General features: G+C 47.4%; 1 protein-coding gene across 5 annotated transcripts in view; it reads left to right on the top strand.

Annotated features, from left to right (window-relative positions):
• LOC119180589 (receptor-type tyrosine-protein phosphatase kappa) overlaps nucleotides 1–25,971 on the top strand; it is a 631,290-nt gene that overhangs the window by 356,969 nt on the left and 248,350 nt on the right. For all 5 annotated transcript variants that reach the window (XM_075882906.1, XM_075882909.1, XM_075882908.1 and 2 more), the window contains one exon: nucleotides 11,389–11,488. In XM_075882906.1, coding sequence (XP_075739021.1) covers nucleotides 11,389–11,488 — 100 coding nt within the window. The remainder of the gene's footprint in view (nucleotides 1–11,388; nucleotides 11,489–25,971) is intronic.

The following is a 25,971-nucleotide window of genomic DNA, read 5'->3' as shown; positions in this document are numbered from 1 at the left end:
GGAGAGGGAGTGGTTTCGTGCACATGGGACGGCAATGGGAAAAGAACTCACAGAATATTCACGAAGTGTATGATGAGGAGTGGTGCGAAGCGTCAGTCGCTCCGTCCATCTGTCTGTCTGTCTGTCTGTCTGTCTGTCTGTCTGTCTGTCTGTCTGTCTGTCTGTCTGTCTGTCTTTCTGTTCTTAAACTAGAGCGTGCATCAAACGGAAAAACGCACGGATGCATCGCCCCACTCCTCATCATTCACTCTGTTGGTATGCTATGGGTTTCTTCTTATAACAGCGCTGTCTTTCCTCTTTAATCGTCAAGTGTGCGAAAGACACTAATGCCATCTAGTGATAATATTTCTAAGTACATATGCACAAAAGGCCATCTAGGGCGCCATCCTTGAGGCTATCTATAAGTGGCTACTACAATATACAACTACCCACATCCAAAGGAGCATCGCCCCTCAAAATTACGTTTACCCTCAACTTCCAGACTGTGTAGCGGGAGGACATTGCATCCTTCGGGCGTAGAGCCAGATGCTCCGGAGCCCAAAAGAAGGGTTTCAAACATGCGATACCATTGCGGCAACAGAACCAGTGGCGGTGGTTCGATGCCGGAGAAGATCACGACAGGTGACGTGGCCGCAGGCGAGGTAACGCCTTCATGAAAACGCATCGCCAATGTGGTGTCACGGCCTGGGGTCATGAAGAAGACATCACGCTAGTCACTATAGCACAACAAAAGGAAATGCGGCTTTATTTTAGAACGGCCATACAGACCACAGCGCCACCAACGTTGCTAGACTATGCATCGAAACCGAAAGCAGTGACACAACAACCGTTACAAAACAGAAAATGAGACGGGCCAATGTGACTGGTTCTCACACACAGATGAAAATGTATACAGTGCATATTTTGAGGGGTATGCGACGAAGGTATCGCTTTTTGTGGCGCCGGCTGAGAACATGAATGAACCTGCACGCGATCTGTTCTTCACCTTTCCTGCCACAACACGAGCATCGAATTGCGCAGCCGAGAAATGGAATGATTCTAAAGCGTAAGGATGTGACGCGGCGAAACTCACGTATCAACTAGTCTTTTCAATAAAAGCATATCGCAATATTAACTAGTCACCTGTCTAAACAGCAGGTCACAGCAGCGGAGAAACACTGGCGCCCGTGTTGGTTCCAGCCTTGCGCCACGCTGCGCTTTTATTGCGAAAGCAATAATATCAACAGTCTCGGCTGGTTCTTACCGCCCGCGTCGCCGTCTTTCATCGTATATATGTACGCATCTATATATATGAAAACGAAAAAAAAATAAAAATAATCCTAAAAAGATTACAGCGTGCGCAATCGAATGCCTGGCCTTTCCTTTCTGAGGGCGTGGCATTAGCCACTGTGCCACAAGGGAGCACCTCCTTCAACATTGAAACGGCCACCCATTGATATCTACTACTTACCCCTTGCAGTGCCGATGTCATGGGAGATAGCGTGTTCTCAGCATTACCAGCAAGATGGCGCAATGAGCACGCTGGGCGCCCAGCTCGTCGCGATTCGCTGACGCGCCCTCATCTGCAACGCGTACTTCGCCCGCGAAGCGAAGGGGGCGGGGAGTAGAAGATTGTTTTCGTGCGCTTATCCTTCGAGGGGTAGGGGGGTGGTACGCCTTCGGTTTGCATCGGAATGATTGCGTTGTAGTTTGACGCCCTTGCGGCGACTACCGCGCTCTCAGCGCGCGCACCGTCCCTGATTATTATCCCCTCTCTCACATTCAGACACCTACCACCAGATTCCTATTGAGCCAGTGGACATCCCCAAGACTGCAATTGGAATACCACGCGGGATTTTCGAGTGCGTTCGTATGCCGTTCGGGTTGAGAAACGCTGCTCAGACGTTTCAGAGATTTATCTACGAAGTAACGTGTAGGTAATCTTTCATATTTGCATATCTCGATGACCTTCTCGAACCTATTGTTTCTCCCGAACAGCATTGCAGCCATTTGCGCCTCCTGTTTGTTCAGGTATAGGAACACGGCCGTCTCATCAAGCTCGCAAAGTGTATTTTCGGTGTCGAAGACATCGAGTTTCTCGGACATCGTGTGACCAGCGAGGGCATTAAATTGTTCGAAAAGAAAGTTAAATTGCTATGCGAGTTCCCTCACCCAACATCTATCCAAAAGCTCCACGAGTTTTTTGGGCTGCTCAACGTCCACCGCCTTTTTCTTCCCAACAACGCCCACATAATCATACCGCTCACCGACTTACTCAAGACCACCTTGGCTCCGTCCTCTCCACTGACCCCAGAAAGTCCTTCCAAGCTGCCAAAAACGCATTGGCAGACGTCACACTGCTGGTGCATCCTCTGCATGTTGGATTAATGCGTCTTATCATCGATCTTTTTAGTGTGGCCGTCGGCCGGTGTTACAGCAGTTGCAGCGAAACTTCAGGTATTCATTGGGGTTTTTCTCGCAGATACTGAAACCTGCAAAAACGTAGTACAGCACGTTCGGTGATGAGCTACTGGCGGTATAATTAGGCGTTCGACATTTCCGGCACCTGGTGGAGGGCTCAAGCTTTTATGTCCTCACATACCACAAGCCTTTGACATTTTCTCTTCGCGAAAATCATGACAATTACACCTCACGAGAAATACGCCACCTCAACCGTACGTCAGAATTCGCCACGGACGTTCGATGCACAGAAGGCCCTGTCAACGAGGCCGCAGATGTCCTCTCCCGTATTGACACCATATCAGCGCCGACACTTCGAAGAAATCTCCGCGGCGCAACTTATAGATGTGGAAATTTGGGACATCCCCTCATCTACCACATATCTGGTGCGTAATGACGTTCCCCTTCTGTTTTCTTTGGGCACAAAAACTTTCGGCATACCATGGGTCGAACTCAACTATTTTTTCCTCTCCAACTTCGCTGGGACACATTCAGCAAGGTCCACGACCCCACTCACCCCGCAGTTCGTGCTACTCTGCGTCTAATTAGGGTCCGATTTGTGTGGCTGAGTGTAAACTCTAACGTACGGCACTGGGTGCGTGAATGTCTTTACTGTCAACGCTTCAAGACGAGATGACACACAAAATGGACAATTCTGTCATATCGCTTACCCGATGCTCGGTTCGATTTCGTTCACATTGACACCATTGACCCGCACCCACCGTTTTGAGGTGCTCGCTACATTCTAACTTGTGTGGACCGGTATACACACTGGCCTGAAGCGTTTCCTCTCGCCAACATAACGGCATTTACCGTGGCTTCAGCGTTCGCCAGGGGCAGGATCTAATGCTTAGGACGCCCCGTCGTCACTGACAGTTTGAATAGGATCTCTTCCGTGAACTGACGTGGCTGCTCGCAGTTCGCTATAGCCATACTACCCCCTATAACCCATCGACAATTAGTATAGTTGAACACCCTCACCGTCAACACAAAGACGCCTTGATTGCTCGCGAGGTTCGTTCATCTTGGGCTGAAGGTCGTGCAGTCGTGCTGCTAAGCGTGCGCTCGTCTTTCAAGGAAGATGTCGGCTGCATAGATGCGAAATTAGTCTGTGGTACCACCCTGCGTATTCCTGAGAAACTTTTCAAGCCAGGTACTGTCTCCACGCCCAATCCAGACAGTTACATGGAACATCTCTGTTTCTTCTTCTGCATAGTCGACTGACGTTTTTGTCACCAAGTACTAGGCCACAGCGAGCCACGGTTTTGTCCGGAGTGAAGGTATCTAACCATCCTTACGCCTACCTACAAGAGCCCATTCAAGCTGCTCAGCAGGACACAAAAAACAGTCACCATCAAGCTCCGTGGACGTAAAGAGGTCGTGGTGATCGACAAAGTCAGATCCGCCTACCTGGTGACAGCAACAGAGTTGTGTGCTTTGAACTTCTCCGCTATAACGTAGGTCCCACCCAATCGCCTGATCGCAAAGACTGTTATTTGGGGACCAGTGCATCACTTTACTTTTTATGGATGAATGAATATGGCTGCACCCTTTAGATCGGGCGGTAGCTAGTGCCACCAAGCCGTAATACTTAATGAACTAAATACTACATTTATTTTTTTTCTTTTAAAAAGTGAGGCTGAGGATTCGTACTTTGCAGTCGAGGGTTTAATTTTCACTCGTGCCTTGGCTTTACCCACCAATCAGATAATCTCCTTCAAGTTAATTTTACCCACTCAAATTCTATTTTACCCTCCCTGTTCCTAAACCCAAGTGCTTTGAAAAACTCTGCGCCATCATCCTGAACTATAGGGCGAAGCCCTTTACAGAGCATCATCAAAAGTTCGGCAGTTTCTTCTTCCTCTCCTTACGCACTGCATACCTTGTCTACCCCTTCGTATTTGGCCTGATATGTCTTGGTTTACAATACTCCCGTCCAGGCTTCAAACAGTAGAGAACTACCTCGAGTATTGTCATAGATCTTTTCCTTCGCAATTTCCTGTTAAAAGTTCGATAGACCTCCAGTGCGGACTTCTTAATCATGCCAATTCTCCACATATCGGTCTCAGCTTCTTTCACCATCTTCTAACCGATATTCTTTTTGGTTTGGCCCCCTGCTGTTTTCTAAATATTTACCAGTCAATTTTCTGGTTCTCTTCCTCCATTTTGTATCGACGTTCTTCATGTACAAGTAGCTGAATACCTTCCTAACCCACCGCTGCTCTCCCATTTCTCTCAATCGCTTCTCAAATTTTATCTTGCTGCTAGCTTCCCTGCCCTCAAATGATGTCCCTCTCATATCACCTTGTACTCCCTGATTTGGTGTATTCCGGTGCGCTCCGAAGGCAAGCCTACCTACTCCACGTTGCTTAATTTCTAATCTTGCTTGAACTTCTGATCTCATACACAAGGCCACATTGCCAAATGTCAGACCAGGAACCATGACCCCTTTCCATATTCCTCTCACAACATCATACCTATTTTAATTACACAGTGCCCTGTTTTTCATTACCGCTGCATTCCTGTTACCTTTAGTTGTCACGTATATTTCGCGTTCCCATAGGTACTCGGCCCCGTTGCTTATCCATACGCCCCAATATTTGTATTTATCTGTTATCTCCAGCGTGACCTCCTGTATTTTAAGCCGACTACCTCCATTGTCGTTGAAAATTATGACTGCTGATTTTTCCTCACTGAATCTGAAATCTAACCTATCTCCCTCCTTACCGCAGATGTCCATCAATATTTGCAAATTTTTCTTGTTGTCGGCCATTAGCACTATATCATCTGCGTACATCAATGGTGGTAGTGCCTGTTCAATGAGGTTTCCTTGTTTGATGAAAGAAAGGTTGAAGCCCAGTCCACTTCGCTCTAATTTGGCCTCTTATCCTTGTAGGTACATCATGAATATTAAGGGTTACAGGGTACACCCCTGCCTAAGCCTCTGTTTTACTTCTGCAGGCTTGGATACCTGTTTTTCCCACTTTATAACTTATCAAAGGAGGGCAGGGAGCCCTCTAGCTGCCATCATCATCTTCATCAGCCACCTGATAATTATGGCGCGCTCAGGTGCTTGTGCACACCCCTGCGCTTTGTTCCTCGCACGGTATGCTCCACGATTAGAAGAGAACAAAGTTGACTACTGCTCCTGCCGTCGGTCTGAACGGATTCCTTGTTGTTGTTTTTTTTTTGCTCGGCACCACAAGCATGGTTACAGAAGACCTAACCTCGGTACCTATAGAAAAGTCACAAATTCGCCGCAAAGGCGAAGCAATGAACACGGTAGCAACAAATTGGGAGGTCACGCGCAGATTGGTAAGCACGTCGAAACGTGCCCCGCGTTTCTAACGCACAAATTACGCACGGAACGCACTCACAGGTACAGATGAACGCGAATAGTCGCCTCAGTTGTTACTTCGCTGTGTCTGAAAAGCGCGCCGTTTTCGCAAACTATTGCTGTGAAATGATTGCAGGGACATTTGTGCGCTCGGTAACTACATCAAAATTGTTCCAACGAAACTCAAAGGCTAGCCAAGACGTACGACTCTCCCCCACTGTAAGGGCGCGCAATCTAGCGTACAACCTCTTATTCTCTACGTGGGTCAAAGTACGCGTGAGCGATGAGAGCCGCGCGCGCTCACTGCACGATCTTGCTGATAATGCTGAAACATGATAGTTACCGCCCCGCCCCCTGAGGTGTCCGCCAACAGCGGTAAGTGGTAGATATGAATAGCTTGTCGTTTGAACGTTTAAGGGGGCACCCTTTGGTGGCTCAGTGGTTAACGCCTCGAATTCACGATGTGGAGGTCTCACGCTTGATTGCGCATGCTCGTGTCTTTTTTTCTTGGATTTTTTTCTTTCCTGCCTTTTCATTTATATAGATACGTATACATATACGGTGCATGGCATCGACGCCAACGCCGGCGATAAAATTTATCCGAGAGTGTCCTTATAATATTGCCTTATAATAATTGCTATTGCGTCGTTTTTGTAACAGTGCGTTAAGTGTCGAGATATAAACGTTGTTAGTTCACTCTCGCCCTGTGTGTGTTGTTTTTCTGCGCAATTTTTGCGTAATCCGCGCTGCAACGTTTATATTTCCACGCCGTTCTTAGCGTCAGATTCCCAGTTGTTGCTAATGCATTCAACGGTTGGCCTTTGTGACAAAACTGTGACTTTTGTTATTACATTGAAGTACTTGGAGTGACATGTTGGCATCGTAGAACTAACCTTTGTGATATTATCACAAGTAAAGATGAACTTCCGATTTCTTCTGATTTCTGAACACTTCTGATTTCAACTGTATATCTAGTGCTATAGCCTTTCTTTATGCTAAAGCACTGTTTATTTCTTATCCAGGCGTGGTGTCTGTGTTGCTAAATTCAAAAACTGAGGCATCCTGTGGTCCTGATAACCTACCGAACGTATTTCTACAACGGCATGCTTTATCGTTAGCAAAGTTTTTGGCTATTATTTTGCGCTGTTCTTTGTTATCTTCCCAGCTGCTCAGTGACTGAAGGACAGCCCGCGTTGTACCCGACTTTAAAAAGGGGGACCGCTTAGCACTAATAAATTACCGTTCAATCTTACCAACTTCACAATGTTTTAAAATTATTCAACACATAGTAGCTACTAGTATGATCAAGTATATTGAAGAACGCTCTATAATAACGATGCATCAACATGGTTTTCAAAAAGGATTATCTGCCGTAACTCAACTCGTCACACTGTTTTACTCCCTTGCATTAAAAATCGATAGACGCGGTAAGACAGATATGCTCTTCTTAGATTTCTGCAAAGCCTTCGATAAGGTTCCCCATAGTAAACTCATTTCCAAATTTAGAACAATAAGTATACCCGAAATATTCGTTTGCTGGATATCTGCGTATATAAATAATCGCGAACAGCACGTTGATGTAGGGGGCTAATATTCGGACTGTCTTCCGGACACATCGGGCGCACCACGAGGCAGTGTGTTAGGCCCTTTGATCTTTCTATTGTATATCAATGATATTGTTGATGTTGTTCACCTTAGTGTGGAAATAATATTGTTTGCAGATGATTGTGTTTTGTTCAAACGAATACGTTCCACTAACGATTTCAACGATCTGAGCACTAGTCTTTGCAATATATGTGAATGTTGCAACAAATAGGGGATGTGTCTCAACGCGAACAAATATTTGTGCCTTCCAGTGACTCGCCAAAAGAATCCACAATCGTATACATACATATTAGGGTCTTCCCCACTGCAACAAGTAAACTTCTACAAATTTCTTGGTGTGACACCCACTTCTAACTTATCTTGGAATCTCCATATTGATAATGTTTGTTCATCTGCCTTTCACAAACTATGTCTTCTTAAACATAAATTTCAAAGTGCTCTCACGAGTATTAAACTATTTTGTTACACAGCCCTTGTGCTACCAAAACTAGAGTACGCGAGCATAGTATGGAATCCTTATACAAAACGTAATATATACACTCTTGAGCGTATTCAAAGAAAAGCTGTTAGATCTATATTCAACAAGTACTCCAAGTTAGACTCACCCTCAGATTCAATGCTAACCAACAACATTCCCGTACTACAGATGTGAAGACAAAAAGCTAGATTAGAATTCCTTGACTAACTTTTGAACAAAAAAATAGCTCTAGACCCATCCCCGTATTTGACACCACTGACAGCCGGCCCACCAGACACCACCACCCAAAGGACTTGATCCCATATTTTGCTCCCACAGACCTACTGAAGTATTCGTACTTCCCAAGAACCATATGTGAATGAATCTGTCTTACTTATACATGTGATGAATGAATTAACCTACCAAACAACTTCCCTTGCCCTTTATTATTTCGTTGTGCAATTATTGTATTTGTATTTGCATGTGTATTACCACTCTGCTTGGACCTCGAGTCTGCAGTATTGAATAAATGAAGAAAAGTCTCCGTTCCATGGTCTGAGTAGAGAAGAAACTACGGCGTCAGTCTGTTTTCAAAAAAATCTTGAATCTACTTGGGAAGACACACCGCCATAAAGATTTAGGCCAGAGAGAAAAGTCATTACTGAGTTGGATCGTTTGTGTTTTTGCCCGCACTTTCCCCCACTTTATTACCGCTTGTTAAGAGGAGAGGCTTCTCGAAGACATCTTTTTTATATTCCCCCTAGAGCAATAATACTTGAGCTGTTTATGGAACGTTTTGTGCTGATTTCAAATATATATTTAGTTTTTTTGCAAGTTGCTTACTTTTATCTCTGCAAAATGACAAAGTGAAAACCTTAACCCTTTTACCCTCCCCCCTCTTTTCATCTCTGAACTTCCGTAATTTTTTACCATTCATAGCTCATAATGTTTGAAATAAAGTGTAGAATGCAAATTACGAATTAGGAAGCGCATACAATATATGGAATAGGCGTGAAAGATAATAGACCTAAAAAGTTCATATTTCACCTACCCTAGTAAAGGTTTACATAATTTTTTATTATACAATAAAATATTGAATTTTGAACTAGATAATTGCATTTGCCATACTTTGGAAAAAAATTTGGCGAAATTTTTTGCAGATCCGAGCACTAGAAGTGCTCAAAAAGGACAGGCACACAGAAAAAAATGGCGAAATTTGTGTTTTGAGAAAAACGACTTTTAAGGTTAAAATTGAGTTTTTATTTATGAAACATATCATTAAATCTGACAAAATGTGTACACAAAAAAGAACAAACCTTGTTGTAGTGGCCACTGCGACTAAAATACGCCAACCCTATGAGTTTGTCTCTCTGGGCTTTTTCGAACCGGCTCCCCACAAACATTTCGCTCACAGACAGGGCCATGAAACGCTTGCCAAACTTCCGCTCCATCTGGCAGAGCCTTGTGCCAACTGCAAGCTAGAAATAAGTTCGACATGGCTGCGAAATTGAAACTAAGTCCAGTGTCATGCCACTTTACAACCATGTTTGTGCCACATACCGTCGTACATAATGGCAATGTCGTCCCTGCTAAGTTTTCTCACTGCGAGCTCTTTCGACCTCACAAGATTGGTGCTAACATTCATTGCCGCATCACGAACTTTCCGGCTGACGCGTGTGAATGACTTTTGAGGCGTTGGTTTTCGCAAGGTAACAACTGCCGCAAATCGGACCAGCTGCTCGTAGCCTATTCCTACAGAGCGTGCCGCACAGCGGCTTTCACTTGCGAGCAATGCTTTTTTCATTCATAACGGAGATAATTACACGAGAAAAGCGTTGTTCGGCTGCGCTGCTCGACAAGACATAGACCCCGAAAATAGGCTTCACAGCACATACAGGCGTGCAGCGGCCAATGGCTGTCCCCGATCCGTACCACGTGATCAGCCAGTTGCGGCGCTCGAAAAGCGCACAGAAGCGTGCTTCTTTTTATTATTTTTTGCGCCCCATCAGCGAAAGAAACTGTTGTTGCTTGAACATTAAGGCTCGACTCTTCGGCTAATGCGATCAACAATGGTGAGCGGCGGCGCATTATCGATGGCAAGGTGCTCGAAGACTGCACACTTGGAACCTTTTACCAGGCACCTTGTGCTCTTTAGATGCGATATTAAAGTATTTCCAGGTAAGTCTCGACGTGTATTTTTTTCATAACAGTATAGGTACTACTCTTATCAAAACAGGCAAAAATAAAAATCGGTAATTTTGAAAAAAAAAAACTCGCGTTTTTTTACCCGCATCTCTCCTTAAGAAAGGTGTTTACCACATGAAGAAGCCTACAAAACGAGCTTTAGACCTACCGGTAACCACCTCCAATGCCATTTTGTCGGCTCTGGGGGTGCTAAACTCTTATCAGGAATTGAAGGGGGCGCACATCGTCAACCAATATACGTGACTTTCGCAGACGGTATCTGGGCGCCGCTTGTTAAGCCGCCTGCACATGAAGCTTGACTTCATTTCAGAGGAGACATGCAGACTTCCTGAGCTGTGGCGCCACAAGCTGTGGGTCCCTCCCCAGCCTCCAAACATGCACTCGGAGACACACGAAGGCAGACGAGGGGCGCGCACTGTGGCCCTCGAACACCACTACGGTTATAAGCCAGGTGTATACTACGTTGATGTGGCAGAGCCGTCGCCCGCTAGATTTTCCACGGCCACAGTAGTTCACCAAAACAAATGCGTTAACGGGCTCACCTACCGGGCTTCCAACTCCACGTGCGCTGAGGAGGAAGCAATAGCACTTGCCGCCTCGCACACGGACTCTAGAATAATATTTAAAGATTCACGCCGAGCCTGTGAAAACTATCTGGCGGGCAAGGTATCAACTTTAGCCTACGATATTCTAAAGCGAGTGGTCAGAGATTTAAACCCCTCACCAAAATGCACTGTTTGTACTCCGGGCCACTAAGGCCATAAAGGTAACGACGGTGCGGACGTGGCTGCCCGCGCGCTTAACCACCGGGCACCTCACCCAGGCTTTCCCGGCTCAGAGACTTGCCAACCGCTGCTACAATTCAGACAAATTCTGGTGTACTATTGCGAACAACATCGTATTTCCCGGTGCCTGCTAAGGGCCTTAGTAGGGCGCCTGCAGGCCAACATCTTGTTGTGCCCTGCAGTAGTAAATTATTTTGACCCGAAAGTCCATGGGCGGTGTCCTCACTGTGGTGAAGTCTCCGATAACTTTCACGTGGTATGGGCATAGCAAATGAATGCTCACCTTCTCTCTAACCCTTCTCCTACTAGAGAGGTGTGGAAGGCAGCCCTACTCAATTGCTCAGGGCTGGAGGCTCGAATAGCTCTTGTCCAACGGGCATGGGTAGCGGCCTTGTCCAGTGGGGTCCCGGAATAAGAGCTCCCCCTGTGTAAAGAGCCCTTATAGACCTGCAAACTCTCTATGAATAAATGTTTTTCACATGCACGCGCGCGCCGCAGCTAGCCCGTTTTACTAAAACGCAAGCTAAAAGGTTGCGTTTTTTTCCTTTTTCCTCCTGCAGAAACTGAAGCAGCTGTCGCCTCCTTTATCACCTGAGACATGCAAGTTTGCGCTCACGAACGAGAACCGGCTCAAGAACCGGTCAATCGAGGTATTACCCGGTACGTATCACATCATCCTCCTTCTCATCATCATCATCATCGTCATCATCAGACTGACTATCTCCAATGTAGGACAAAGGCCTCTCCCATGTTCCGCCAGTTGACTCGGTCCTGTGCTTGCTGCTGACAATTTATAGCTGCAAACTTCTTAATCTCATCTGCCCACCTAACCTTCTGTCTCCCCATAACCCGCTTGCTTTCTCTGGGAATTCAGTCAGTTACGCCTATTGACCAGCGGTTATCCTGTCTACACGCTACATGCCTGGCGCATGTCCACTTCCTCTTCTTGATTTCAACTATGACATCCTTCATCCCCGTTTGTTCCCTAATCCTCTCTGCTCTCTTTTTGTCTCTTAAGGTTACACCTACCATTTTTCTTTCCATTGCTCGCTGCGTCGTCCTCAATTTAGGCTCCACCCTCTATGTAAGTCTCCAGGTTTCTGCTCCATAGCTAAGTACCGGCAAAATACAGCTGTTATATACCTTCCTCTTGAGGCATAGTGGCCATCTACCTGTCAATTTTAGAGTGCTTGCCAAATATGCTCTACCCCATTTTTATTCTAGTTACTTCAACCTTGCGGTTCAGCTCCGTAGTTATTACTTGCCCTAAGTAGACATATTGTTTTACAACTTGAAATGCACTATTACCTATCTCCAAGCGCTGCTCTATCCCGAGGTTGTTGTACATTACTTTCGTTTTCTGCAGATTATTTTAAGACCCACCTTTCTGCACTTCTTGTCTAACTCCGTAAGCATGAGTTTCAATTCGTCCCCTGAGTTACTCAGCAATGCAATGTCATCAGCAAAGCGCAGGTTATTAAGGTAGCTCCATTAACTCTTATCCATAACTGTTTCATTTGTAGGCTTCTGAAAACTGGTAAGCACGCGGCAAATAGCATTGGGGAAATTGTGTCCCCCTGCCTTACACCCTTCTTGATTGGTATTCTGTTGCTTTCTTTATGAAGCACTATGGTAGCAGTTGATCCTCTGTATATTTCTTCCAAGATGTTTATATATGCTTCATCGACGCCCTGATTCCGCAGTGTCTGCAGACTGCTGATATTTCCACTGAATCAAATGCCTATTCGTAATCAATGAAGTCTATGAATAGTGGTTGGCTATATTCTGAGCTTTTCTCTATAAACTGATTGATAGTATCAATGTGGTCGATTGTTGAGTAGCCTGTTAGCAATTACCTGTGTAAATAGATTATATACTAAGAGAGCAAGCTGATCGGTCTTTAATTCTTCAAGTCCTTGTCACCTCCTTTCGTATGTATTAGGATGATGTTACCATTCTTCCAACACTCCGGTATTCTTCACGTCCGGAGACACCTCGTAAACAGGGTGGCTTGTTTTTCTAGCACAATCTGTCCTCCATCTTTCAGCAGATCTGATGTTACCTGATCCTCACCAGCAGCTTTGCTTCTTTGCGTGCTCTCTGAAGCTTTTCTGGCTTCTTCTATCATTACAGGCGGGGTGTCATCTGGGTTACTGCTAGTTCTTATAGTATTAAGCTTGTGGTTGTCCCGACGTTTGTACAGATCTCGGTAAAGCTCCTCCGCTATTTTAACTATCCTATTCATATTGTTAGTTATTTTGCCTTCTTTGTAGTGCATACATCCGATTTTTGCCTATCCCAAGTTTCCTCTTCTCTGCTTTCACGCTTCCTCCGTTTTTCAGAGCGTGTTCAATTTTCTCAATGTTATACCATGTTACGTCGGATACCTTACGCCTATTAATCAACTTTGAAAACTCTGCTAGCTCTATTTTTTCTGTTGTACTTGAGACTTTCATGATTTGACGCTTCTTAATGAGATTCTTCGTTTCCTCGTAAACCTTGCCTGTGTCCTGTCTAGCTACCCGGCCTTCAACTTCCACTGCACACTCCGTAATGATACTCGTCAGATTATCATTTATTGTATCTGCGCTAAGGTTGGTTTTCTCACTAAGAGCCGAGTACCTGTTCTGAAGCAAGACTCTGCATTCCTGCACTTTCCCTCTTGGTGCTAGCTCATACCTGTCATACCATATCCCCTTTTACAGCCTCATTCATCGCGTTCCCGTGAGCGCCCAACACGAGGTGCCCCACAGTCCTTTGATTTATATCCATTTCTGATGGCACCTCTGAATTCATGCACACCACTGAGTTCCGAAATGTGAGCCCTGGAACCACCACGCCTTTCCGCAGACATCGAAGCACTTCGTATCTACTATATTTTTCATAACGCTCTGTGTTTCATTATTGCAGCATTTCTCTTTCTTTATGCTGCTGATGGTATTTTCTGTACCTCCATATATATACATCCCTTATTCACCCATACTCCGAGGTACTTGTGTTCGCTTAAACTCAGTATTTCTTCGCCCAGTATTGAGACCACCTGGTCTTTGTTGATCATTGAATACCATCAATCCACATTTCGTTGCACTAAATCCTAGTCCTACAGCCTCGTCTGCCTTTTCAGATATATCTACCAACCGCCGTGTAACGTCTTCACTGTCCGCAAATAGCACTTATCGTCTGCATACACCAGACCTGAAAGCTTCTCCTCAACCATCGCGCCAGCCTGTTTGTGTGACAGATTAAACCCAATGTTGCTACCTTCTAGCCCTTCTTCCATCATCACCACGTACAACATCAATAACAGTGAGGACAGAGGACATCCCTGTCTCAGCCCCTTGTTAATTCCAACGCTGTCATTGCTACTAATTCCTTTTCATTGTATGAACTGTATTTCCTCGTTGTATTTCTTTCAAAAGTTGTATGCAGTCGTCACCTATGCCCCCTTCCTTCAATATGCCCTACGAAATTTCTTAATTAAGGTTGTCATACACCCCAGAGATATCCAGGTAAGTTACATATAAGGGCATTTTTTCTATTTTCGGTATTTCTATACACTGAGTAAGAATTATAAAGGACAGGGACAGCGCCGCCAGGTGGTAGCGAAGTTACGCATGCACGCTATAAGTGTATAACCACTTAAAGCGTGGAAAAAGGAGGAAGGTTCCGCCCATCATTGTATATCATTTCGATGACACCTCAACAGGTTGGCACCAGGATGGGGTAGTGGGAATAAATGGGATCGGTAAGGAAAAAGAAAAGAATAATAAAAAGTTACCTTCGCTCCACCTCACACAGCGTGCGCTGAAACCGCCGCGAGAACCCGCAAACGACCGGAAAAGCCGCCATAAGCACCAGGAAGAATATTCACCGGAGAAGAAGACAGTGAGCCAAACAGGCGCATTAAAGGACGGGAGTGCGCTAAGCGTTCGCATGGGCACGTAGCCCAACCACGAAAAAAAAAGTTCAGTTGAACTCGCAGGTTAGAGTGCCGATGGACTCGATGTGATCATACAGTTTTCTTAGTTCGCCGGGACGATGGCCACATGCGAAGCTGGAGCCGCGGCACACAAATGACGGATCGTAGAATCCGCCGGCAGGAACAAAATCACTGCTTGAATCGCCGCCACAAGTGCGGTAATTACCGCGTCCTTCGGGTTCACCTCTGGGGCCGGGATATCCAAAGGAGGGGTCGATGGGTCGCTGTGCTCATAGAGGCAGGTGGTGCACTCGTAGCACGGCGAAAGGCGTATGCCGATCGTTCACCACCTGCGACAGCGTCTCCAATGAAGTGGCCCTTCACGACCGCCACACTGCGATGTTTCTCGATGTTATTGTAAAGGGGGTTTATTGAAGGACTGAGTAAGCGGGTGGTAGCTCTAAAGGAACGCAGGCGGACTCAGACGACAGTGCTTGATCGCCGATTTCGTGCCTTTTTCCTGCGCTGATGATAGCTGACCTGATGGTATCAACGTCTTTCTTATTCACTACAATTACCCCCGGCAAAAAAGTTGAAGCCATCCTGGCAATTTAACACGTGGGGACAAGCGGGTCGAAGTAGGGCTTCAGACGGTTCACGTGAACGATATCACGTCCACGCCGACGACGGTCGCTTGGTGGCGTGAAGGGTTCAATGGCGTAGTTCACGGGTGAAATACGCTCGACCACGCGGTAAGGACCATTATAGTTAGAGAGTAGCTTGGGTGATACACCAGGGGCGCAGGGCGGTACATGAAGCCATACAAGTGCTCCAGGAACGAACGTTTGCGCAGAACGATGGTCGTCGTCACGGGTCTCCTCCTGGCGCTGTTGGTCGGATGTAGTAAGCCGTTTGGCTAGCTTGCGGCACTCTTCTGCGTAACGAGCGGCTTCCGAGACAGGCTTGCATTCGGAGGGATCTGGCGAGTATGGCAGTAAAGTGTCGATGGTGTGCGATGGTTGGCGACCGTACAGGAGAAAAAATGGGGAAAACCAAGTAGTGACTTGCGTTGCGGTGTTATACGCGTATGTCACAAATGGGAGAACGAGGTCTCAGTTTGTTTGATCATAAGCGACATGCGTAGCGAGCATGTCCCCCAGAGTACGATGAAAGCGCTCAGTCAAGCCGTTCGTCTCTGGGTGGTAGGCTGTACTCTTCCGGTGAACAATATGGCACTGTTGAAGAAGTGCTTGTATTACATCGGAGAGGAAAACACGCCCTCGGTCACTGAGGAGTTCTCGAGGAGGACCATGGTGAAGCACAAAACGTTTCAGTATGAAAGTTGCGACGTCTTGTGCTGCAGCTGTTGGGAGAGCAGCAGTTTCAGCGTACCGTGTTAGATGATACACTGCCACGATAGTCCATCGGTTGCCTGCCGTTGTTAATGGTAGTGGTCCGTAGAGGTCAATTCCTACACGGTCGAATGGGCGGTCTGGGCATGGAAGTGGCTGCAATGAACCTGTTGCAGGATGTGGCGGGCTTTTCCGTCGCTGACATTCGTGGCAGCCGCCAATGAACTGGCGGACGAAGGTAAACATTCCGCGCCAGTAATACCTTTTTCGTAGGCGCTTGTAGGTCTTGAAAACACTGGCGTGAGCACATTGCGGGTCGGAATGAAACGACGCGCAGATGGTAGAGTGCAGCGTTCGGGGAATGACTAGTAGCCGTTTCCTACCATCTGCTGAATAGTTGCGCCGGTACAAAAGGCCATCCCGAATACTGAAGTGCGGAGCCTGGCGGCGAAAGGTTCGAGTGGTTGGAGGTGTCGGTGCCTTGGATAACGCGTCAAAAAGCGAAGCGATCCATGGGTCATGGCGTTGTGCAGAAGAGATGGTGTCCTCGTCAAGAGCTGACAACGTGTTGTCCGAGGAAACAGATGCAATGTCCGGGGATAGGGGAGATCGTGACAGTGCATCAGCATCGGTATGCTTGTGGCCGGAACGATATAGAACGCGAATGTCATATTCTTGAAGCCGAAGAGCCCAACGGGCAAAACGACCCGATGGGTCCTTAAGCGAAGATAACCAGCATATTGCGTGGTGGTCCGTTACTACATCAAAAGCACGGCCATAAAGGTATAGGCGGAACTTGACAAGTGCACAAACGATCGCCAAGCATTCCTTCTCGGTGACGCTATAGTTTAATTCAGCCTTGGTGAGAGTTCTGCTGGCGTAGGCGACGTCATACTCGGCGAATCTAGGCTTGCGTTGCGCGAGAACCGCACCGAGGCCGACACCACTGGCGTCGGTGTGGACCTCAGTTGCTGCCGTAGGATCGTAGTGACGCAGTATTGGTGGCGAAGTGAGGAGACGACGAAGGGTACAGAAGGCTTGGTCACACTCAGAAGTCCATGACGAAATATCAGTGGTGCTGCCTATAAGTTCGGTCAAAGGTGCAATGATAGAGGCGAAGATGCGCACGAACCGGCGAAAGTAGGAGCATAACCCCACGAAGCTCCGTAACTGCTTCATAGTCGTTGGTTTGGGGAAGTCGGCGACAGAACGTAACTTAGCCGGGTCTGGAAGTATACCGTCCTTTGATACGGCGTGCCCGAGAATCGTAAGTTGCCGAGCAGCGAAGTGACACTTCTTGAGGTTGAGCTGGAGCTGAGCATTCGTCAGGCACGTGAGGACGTGTTTGAGGTGCTTGAGATGTGTTCCAAAGTCTGGCGCAAAGACGACAATATCGTCGAGATAGCAGAGACAGATTTGCCATTTCAAACCCCGAAGAACCTAGTCCATCATGCGCTCGAAGGTGGCAGGCGCATTGCAGAGGCCGAACGGCATGACATTAAACTCATACAGACCATCCGGTGTCACGAAGGCTGTTTTTGGTCGATCGGCATCTTCAAGGGGGACCTGCCAGTACCCTGAGCGCAAATCTAATGATGAAAAAAAACTCGGCACCTTGTAAAGTATCAAGGGCATCGTCAATCCTGGGTAACAAATACACGTCTTTTCGAGTGGTCTTATTTAGGCGCCGGAATCCACGCAGAAGCGAACAGAGCCATCCTTTTTTTAACTAGCACTACAGGTGAGGCCCGTGGACTTTGTGAAGGTTGAATGACGCCGCGTTGCAGCATTTCGTTCACTTGTTCGGCAATAACTTGGCGTTCCGCCGCAGACACACGATATGGTCGCTGTCGTAGTGGCGCATGGGAGCCGGTATCGATGTAATGTAGAGTGGTAGAAGTGCGGCCAAGTGAAGGTTGAACAACATCGAAAGATTCGCGGTACTGGTACAGCAGTTGGAGGAGTTCAGATCGTTCAGATGGTGACCGTCCGTCTGCGATCGCTGAATCGAACACTTTCGAAGCCTGTAGATCAGAGTGGTTAAGAGCCCTGATGGCAGCGAGGTCACTTTGGGATGATTCTTGCGGCACGGTAAACATTTGTTCGTTATCAATGGGCTGTACGCATCCAAGAGACTCGCCTTTAAACAGTTTGATGGTGTGCGGGAAGGGATTGGTAAGGCAGAGAGCACTGGCTCCATTAGAAATTGAGAGAGCTGAATAAGGGAGCAGTAGTGGTTTCCGACTTAGAAAGAGGCTTGATAGCTCAAAAAATGCTATTTCATCACGCATGCCGTCGGAGGCCACAGGGAGCAAAACAGCTGTTGTCGGTGGAATGTCAGTGTCCTCTTTGACAAATAGCTTGTCCGCGGCTTGATTAGTGTGGTCGTAGGGCTGGTCGAACAACGGAAGCAGTTCAAGTTCGGAACGGGCACAATTTATAACGGCACGATTACGCGATAGAAAATCCCAGCCAAGTATGATGTCACGAGGGCATGAGGAAAGAACGATAAACTCAACAGTGTAGTGGTCCTCTGCAATTGTGAGTCGGGCAGTGCAGGCGGCTATAGGTCGCACAGGTTCTCCATTTGCTGCACGTAAGGACATCATATCAAGTGGCGTGGACACCTTTCAGAGCTTGTGGCAAAGTTTGGCGTCTATAACAGACACAGCGGCACCGGTATCCACAAGAGCGTATGCATGGGCGCCGTCTACAAAAACTTTGACGATATTTGATGGCAAGGTGCGAGGACTTGAACATTTCGATAGCGCAGTTCTTGCCTTTTGAACTGCGACGGCTAGTTTCCCTCATTTTGAGGGGCTGGTCGTGGACGCATGGATGACAAGGAGCGTCGATTGGGTGAAGGTGAGCGATGAGACGAAGTTGCCGGTAGTCACGGGAAGACGTGTTTGACTGACGATCCGAACTTTCATAACCAAAAGGGGGTCGGTCCGTGTAGTTGCTCCGTGGTCGGACGTCTGTGTAGGCGGGCACGCGACGACGGCAGTATCGGGAGATATGGCCAGGGCCGCCACACGCAAAACAGATCGGCCGGTTATCGCGCGTTCGCCAGGAATTTGCAGCGAGTGGTGCCGCCTACGTGTCATACGGCTGAGTCGAGGCTGTGGTAGCGAGGGGAGGAGCCCATGCGACGGAAGACTGAGTAGGAGCGGTGACATGCGGCAGCCCATTGAACGGCGAGGGCTGGTGTGGCTTCTGCCTCTTTACTGCGTCAGCATAAGTAAGAGGCGCGGCGACAACTTGCTGCTGAAGAAGTTGCTGACAACTTGCTGCAGCAAGTTGCCAGCAACTTCTTCAGCAGCAGCAAGTTGCTGACAACTTGCTGCTGATTGAAGGGGCTGTCGAGGGCGGACCAGCCTCTGCAGTTTGAAGAGGGCCACCACCGGTGGTACCATGATGCCATGACATCTGATCGTGAGGCACCTGGCATGTCGAACAAAAGAGACGACAGGGACAGCAGAATCGAGGTCGGCCACAATATCGTCCAAGTCGAGGGTTGTGTCGACGCCGTAGACAGTGTCCACACAGTTGTTCTACACGAGGAGTTTTCCCCTAACGTGGATCTTGCAGAGCCGGCTGACCTGAAGAAGGCGATCCGCGACAGGATGGACATCCACGGTAACCACGTTGCGCCGAAGGTTGACGCGCATGTGCCGAGTAAACGGACAGAAAGGCCCCAATGGCTTCACGGGTTGTTGCCAGGTAGTTGGGCTTCTTGCCGACTGAGTGATACAGGATTGTGCCGCCATGCTCTTGCACTACTGCTGGAAGGGTTGCAGCCTGTGTAACGGGCTCCAATCGTGATGCGTCGTCCGGTTGTGCTGGTAGTCGAGGTTAGGTGCTGAAACGGAAGCTGGAGGCGCCAGTTTCCTCGCATGTCGTGTCCCGGTTAGGTGGAGACGACGACGATGGCGTTTGATGTTCCTATGAGGAACTAGAGGCGGATGATCTCTCCGTCTCCGAGGGTTCCGCCTGAAAGGGCGCGTCCTAGTCAAAGCTCGCTTCCACGCGCGCGCCCGAGGGCTTTGGCCGCCTGTTTTGAAGCGCTGTTGTCGCTTACGCATCCTAAACTTTATGCTGCTTCGCGTGAAAATCAGTCTTCAGATGTTCGTTGGCACTCGCCCGGTCCCGAAGTAGGTGGGCCCGTGCCTTGGGTAGCCTTCAGAAGGGCTGTACGCTCGAAGGTGCGAAGTGGGCGTCGAAAAACAACGCACAGGAGCTGAAAAAAAAACCATCGAGTTGAAAGCTCAACTATCCCTCGTTATGCGTGCACGCCAGAAACACCACTGGGTTTCTTCAAGACTTGACAGAGTTCGTGGATTTTGGGGCTTGGCAGCGGACTTATTCGGTGTGTTGTCGCCCCATTCGTGGAACGTCGCATGTGTCGAGTCGTTTTATATTATCTGCTGTGGGGGAGCATGCGTCCCCAGCTTCCCTTTCCCTTTTGCGGCCACGTTACAGCCTAGGTGCAGGTACATGACTGTCCCTTCGACAGTCAATAAAGCTTCTTGCGAAAGGATGGAACACCCTTGTGGCCTGCGCTCGCTTCCCCCTTTTCTGGTGCATGGAACGGGTTTTTGCTCCCTCAGCCAGGGAACCTATTCACGTCAGGGAGAGGGAAACCGGGGCCTTCACAAAACCAGCGTGCCGATGACCGGACGCCCTTTCTGACACTGGTCTAGGAAGAAAGAGGTCGAACCTCCTACCCCCTGTGAGCCGAGGACGACAACGACCAAGGAGTACGCGTGAACTGTTCTTTCTGTAGTGTCTCCTCATGACATTTGCGCGCTATTGCTAACGTATACCAATAAAGCGTCGTTTTGTTCACCCAGTCTGTTGCCTTATTCGCCCGAACTCATGTAGCTGTAATGAGACAAGCTACGGATCTGGTACGTTAATTGTGCATGGTACGACTGTGTGCGGCTGGAACATTAGGTAGGCTTCTGCTTCAGCCGTACAGAGGACGAATCCCCAACATCTGGCGCCCAACGTAAAGAATTTGGCATCGCGGCTAGTTTTATGCACGCGAGCAGCTACAGACACTCCTCCAGACATAGAAAAACAGGCATGTCGGAATTCCAAGATTCCTCATTGTTGTCTGATGAGCGCCGATCCTTTGGTTAACGCGGGACACTGTTAGGTCTTTTCGACAGCGTAGGTGTTGGTTGTTTCACACGGGACGATCACGACGGTGCAGAGACCGCCTTAGCACAGATTAGGCCCACGATGGAGAACGCCACGCCAGGTGCTTCGTCACATCGCTGCGCGAACAGACAGGCGCTGCCACAAGTTGCACTGACACATGCTGCAACTGTAGGCGAGTGTGTGGGCAACAGTTTGCCCTCTAGCGAGGTACTCTTAGAGAATGCGCTGTCAGTTTTGCAAAGCCGCGCGAGCACCCTGCAGAACACAGCGCAGGCCCCCATGCAGACTGTGTGACCGCGTGTCAAGGTAGACATGCCTACCTACACGGGTTACCACGACTGCAAGAGCGCCAACGAGTATCGCGACCAGTTGCTCCACTATCAGCAGGCGACGGGACTTTCTGACACCAAACTTCTCGAGTGCGTAGTCCTGGTGTCGCTCATGGAGCAAGCGGCTTGATGGTTCGGACAAATCGGACATCGCGCCCGCACGGTAAGAGTTCCACGACAGCCTCTGCGGTGAATTCCTACCGGCTATGTATGAGTGGTGTTTGTGGAGGGAATTCGAGCTACGCACCCAGCATCCGGACGAATGCTTGCTGGAGTATGTACGAGCGATTAATGAACTGTATTGTCTCGCATACCTTCGTGCCATTAATGCAGAAAACGTCGAGCGCATTACACGACAAGCGCACCCGACTTTTGCGGCGCACTTCAGAGGATGCAAGTTCACAAACCTAGAAGAGCTCGCCACTCAGGCGAAGCGCATACTAGGGGACATCCTCGCAGCGCGATCATTTCGCCCACCTCCACCCGCAGCGCAGTCAATCGAGCTTCGCTGTACAAGGAATGGCGGTGTGGTAGCCTCTGAAACGTTTAGGGGTAAAGTGTCAGCATCGTTCACTGATGACCACCTACCACGCGGTTGGGAGCTGTCAAACCGCGCTTTGCACCCCTACGCGCACGCTCTCCGTATGGCCCATGCCACCCCCGCGCGTGACATTTCCACGGCACAAGCGCGCGGTCGACACGAGGCCTAACGAGCGGCCCAACCCGGAGCGAGGGCCACATGATCGAGGCGACTTACGATCGTGCCAGCGTGGTCACCGCGGTCCTTGTATCGGTGCGGCGCGCCGGGGCACACCGCCTGCGAATGCGACTGCACACCGGGTCAGGAGCAAACGCGCGGTTCGGACGGCGCCGCCGGTGATCCACATTGGACTCCGCGCAGCGAGCGATCAGTAACGCACTGTTGCAATCGGATCTCTTATACCTTCAGTCTGTCGCGCAAGTGATGCCATAGACTCGCCCGCACCGCTAATCGAGTAAACCATAGCTTTAAAAACGTTCGTAGCACTTTTGTATACTGGAGCAAGCGCTTCTTCGTTCGGTGACGTTGTGTTGCACCATCTCCGCGAGAACAATATTCGCTTGAGACGAAGAAACAACATATTCCGTCTTGCTACGGCCACAGCACAATTGAGCGGCGTGGCTAGGCTAGTGATTCGTTGGGATATATGCGTGAGGCGACAACGTTTCGTCCCTTACAGAAATCCTATATATGGACTTATATAAAAATTCCATATATGGCTGCATCAAAAATTGGGCATATCAAGCGTTAGATGGAATCACCGTATATGGGCCCTATACAACCTGATATGCCTAATTCCTGATGTAGCCTTATATGAGCCTTATACAACGTGATATATGTAATCTCTAATATACCCATATATGGGTATTGCTGTATATGGCCTTATATGGCCATCATCATGGCTATATGGCTATATATAGAAGCATCCATATAAAGTCAAACATGGTCTTATATGGATACCTTTATATATAGCTATTCAGATGATTTAGCTATATGAGTTCAGCTTGTGTCGCCGGCAGAAATTTTAGCCACACAATTCATTCTTCAGCTAGAAATGTAGCTGTTTGTTGAAAGTTCTGCATTCGGTCACCGTAGTCTCCAACACAAAGGCAGTACATATCCCCTCAACATTCCTGTTCAATTAAGTTATCCTCATTATATCTCGAGTTATTCTCAAAAAAATGATTGCTAGAAATGTAACTTGGCAACATATCTAAAGTTTGTAGTGGGCACATGTCACTGTTAGTCAACTTTCTCTGAAGAGATTGATGCTTTGTGTATAAATCATTGCTTATTTATCGACACTTGCTTTATTTATCTATTTATTTCATTACCCATAGTACCGATTCACAATACAGTTGGGGAGCGTTTACGAAAAGTAGAATGCAAAAAAATGCATAGTCATCCAAACAACTACTCAAAGTCCCCTTAATCGCAATCTGTAACACAATACGTGTATAAATAAAAATCTAACACACCCAAAAAATGCAATGCAATTCTAACGTGGAATAAAACAAATGAGTTGAGATAGTACAGGCAATGCTAGAAGGCAGTTGGTTCCATCCTCTGATTCATTTGGTAAAAAATCATTTTGAAATACGTCCGCATTGCATGTGATTTTTCGTATCTTGAACCTATGGTGAACACGGTCTGAGACATAGTATGGTGAAAGTAAATGTTCCGCTGTATTGATTCCGGCTTGACAATAATAAATAGCATAAAAGAACGTAATTTCAGTTTTGTAAAGAGATTTTCCACAGTGTGTTTATTTAAAACTTTTCTGGCATGCCAATGGAGCGTTCATAGTGAGTCAAAACGAAATATTGACTTGCTGTTGACCGTATGAACTGCGTGTGCATTAAACAACCTAAATGAGTTGATAATAAATCATTGAGGAGTTGGGTCAAAAGCGATTGGTATGCAAGCTTGTCATGTAGAAGTATTGTGACTGAGAATGGCCTATAGCGTGACTGTTAAAACTGGTGTCTATAGGTCTCTGTGTGCGTGGGAATGAAAGCTTTTAGCGATAGTTTTTGCCAACGAGACACTAAAAAATCTTTTGTAAACATAACCCACTTTCCATTCTGCCAATGATGCATAATTACCATAACAGCGGTAAAGAGCTAGTCCCGCAGAAATTCCGGCGTAGGCATCGGTGGCTCTCACTGAAAAATCCTCTTGTCCATGACCGAAAATTAAGAGGATGCAAATAAAATAAATAATATAAATTTTTTGGTTTAAGTGATGATCAAAATCATGCAGGCCATTTGCATGGCAAACAAGTGCTCTACCACACAGCTATGCATCTGCTTGAAAATAAAGCATGAATAACTTGCTTTGGTTGGAAATGCAAGAAAAGTAACTATCATGCTTAACAAATAGACGCATCCTGTATACAGGTTTCACAGCACAACATTTAATATCGCAGCAATATTGCATGGTACAAGCGTGCATTTTCATCGGGCATCACAACACGTTATTACCAACGTGCCTTCCTGGCCTAAATACAGCGAACCATTAAAAAGGCACACACGTTACTGCGCGTACTCCCTCGCGACTGCGTAGTGGGTGAATAAAGTTCTAAAACATTTTACACACATAATATTGAGAAGCACGGTCTGTTGGGTGAGTTGGTAATTCATCTTAACTGAGTTGCGCGAAAAATATTGAAGTGCAAAAGGAAGACACCTGGACACAGCGCACACTAACAACTGAAACTTTATTGGAGGAAACAGACATATTTATGCGGTGATGAGAACACGTGAAATGGGAAAAAATGATCAGGTGAGCAGACATCTAATCATTTTCTTTCACCGTGTGGGCATCGTGCGGTGTATGGCACTGTGCTGTCGTGTGAGAAGTATTATTTAAGATTCAATAATTTAATTGTGCATCACAAAGCTTCTCTAAAGGAACAACCATTCTCTAACCAATCATCACACTGTAGAGAGTGTGGCTGCGCGCTCTTGTTCGATGATACGGTCGTTAGAGCTAGATTCAGGGACACGGTAGCGCGGGAAATTGAAGAGGTGTACAAACACTGTATGGCCTCTATAATCGCGTTACGAGTTATGTAATGGCTTCTGCTGGTGAGCTCACCTTTGTAAAGCACTTCTTAGATGTACTCGTGTTTCCTCGTTCGACGGCGTGTCTGAGTCCGTGTGTCCCGGAGCGCGGATCTTTCTTCGAACCCGAAAAGTGAACAGCATCAAAATGATTTCGGTTCTTCGTTTATTTTACTTACGTACGGGCTGATTGCTTACGCCACTTGCAACGGCAACCTCATGCGAATTTCTCAGGCAGCATCAAATCTCAGCACTCGTTTTACCTGCATAATATAATAATTGCAGTGCGTACAGTGTCACTCGTTATTAGTGCTTTGGTGCATTGATGTACAAGTAAACAGCGGAAAGCTTTGGACAATGATTCAACAAAATTCAAGGAACGAATTTTTCACATTTTTGTGCGGGTATTTTTCACTCACAACTGTTCGTTCAATAATACTCGATTCAGTACACAAAACAAGACCTTTCGGAGCAGCACTTCTCTTGTTTATGAAACAACAAAGCTGTCACAAGTCGTCCGGTCCAGCGCAATCGTCGGGGTAACCAAATGTCTTCTTTGTTTTTTCGCCCTATTGGTACCTCCTGCCTTTATCAGTTGCCTCGCAGCGATGGTCTAAAGTGGCTAAGGTACTCGGCTGCTAACCCGCAGGTCGCGACATCGCAGCCCTGCAGTGGCGGCTGCGTTTCGATGGAGACGAAAATGCTGTAGGCCCGTGGGCTCAGATTTGGGTGCACGTTAGAGAACCCAAAGTGGTGGAAATTTTCTAAGCC

This window comes from Rhipicephalus microplus, unplaced genomic scaffold (assembly GCF_043290135.1).
Source record: "Rhipicephalus microplus isolate Deutch F79 unplaced genomic scaffold, USDA_Rmic scaffold_14, whole genome shotgun sequence".
NCBI classification, from domain to species: Eukaryota; Metazoa; Arthropoda; class Arachnida; order Ixodida; family Ixodidae; genus Rhipicephalus; species Rhipicephalus microplus.
Note: the sequence above shows the minus strand (reverse complement) of the source record. Positions and strands in the feature narration are given on the sequence as shown.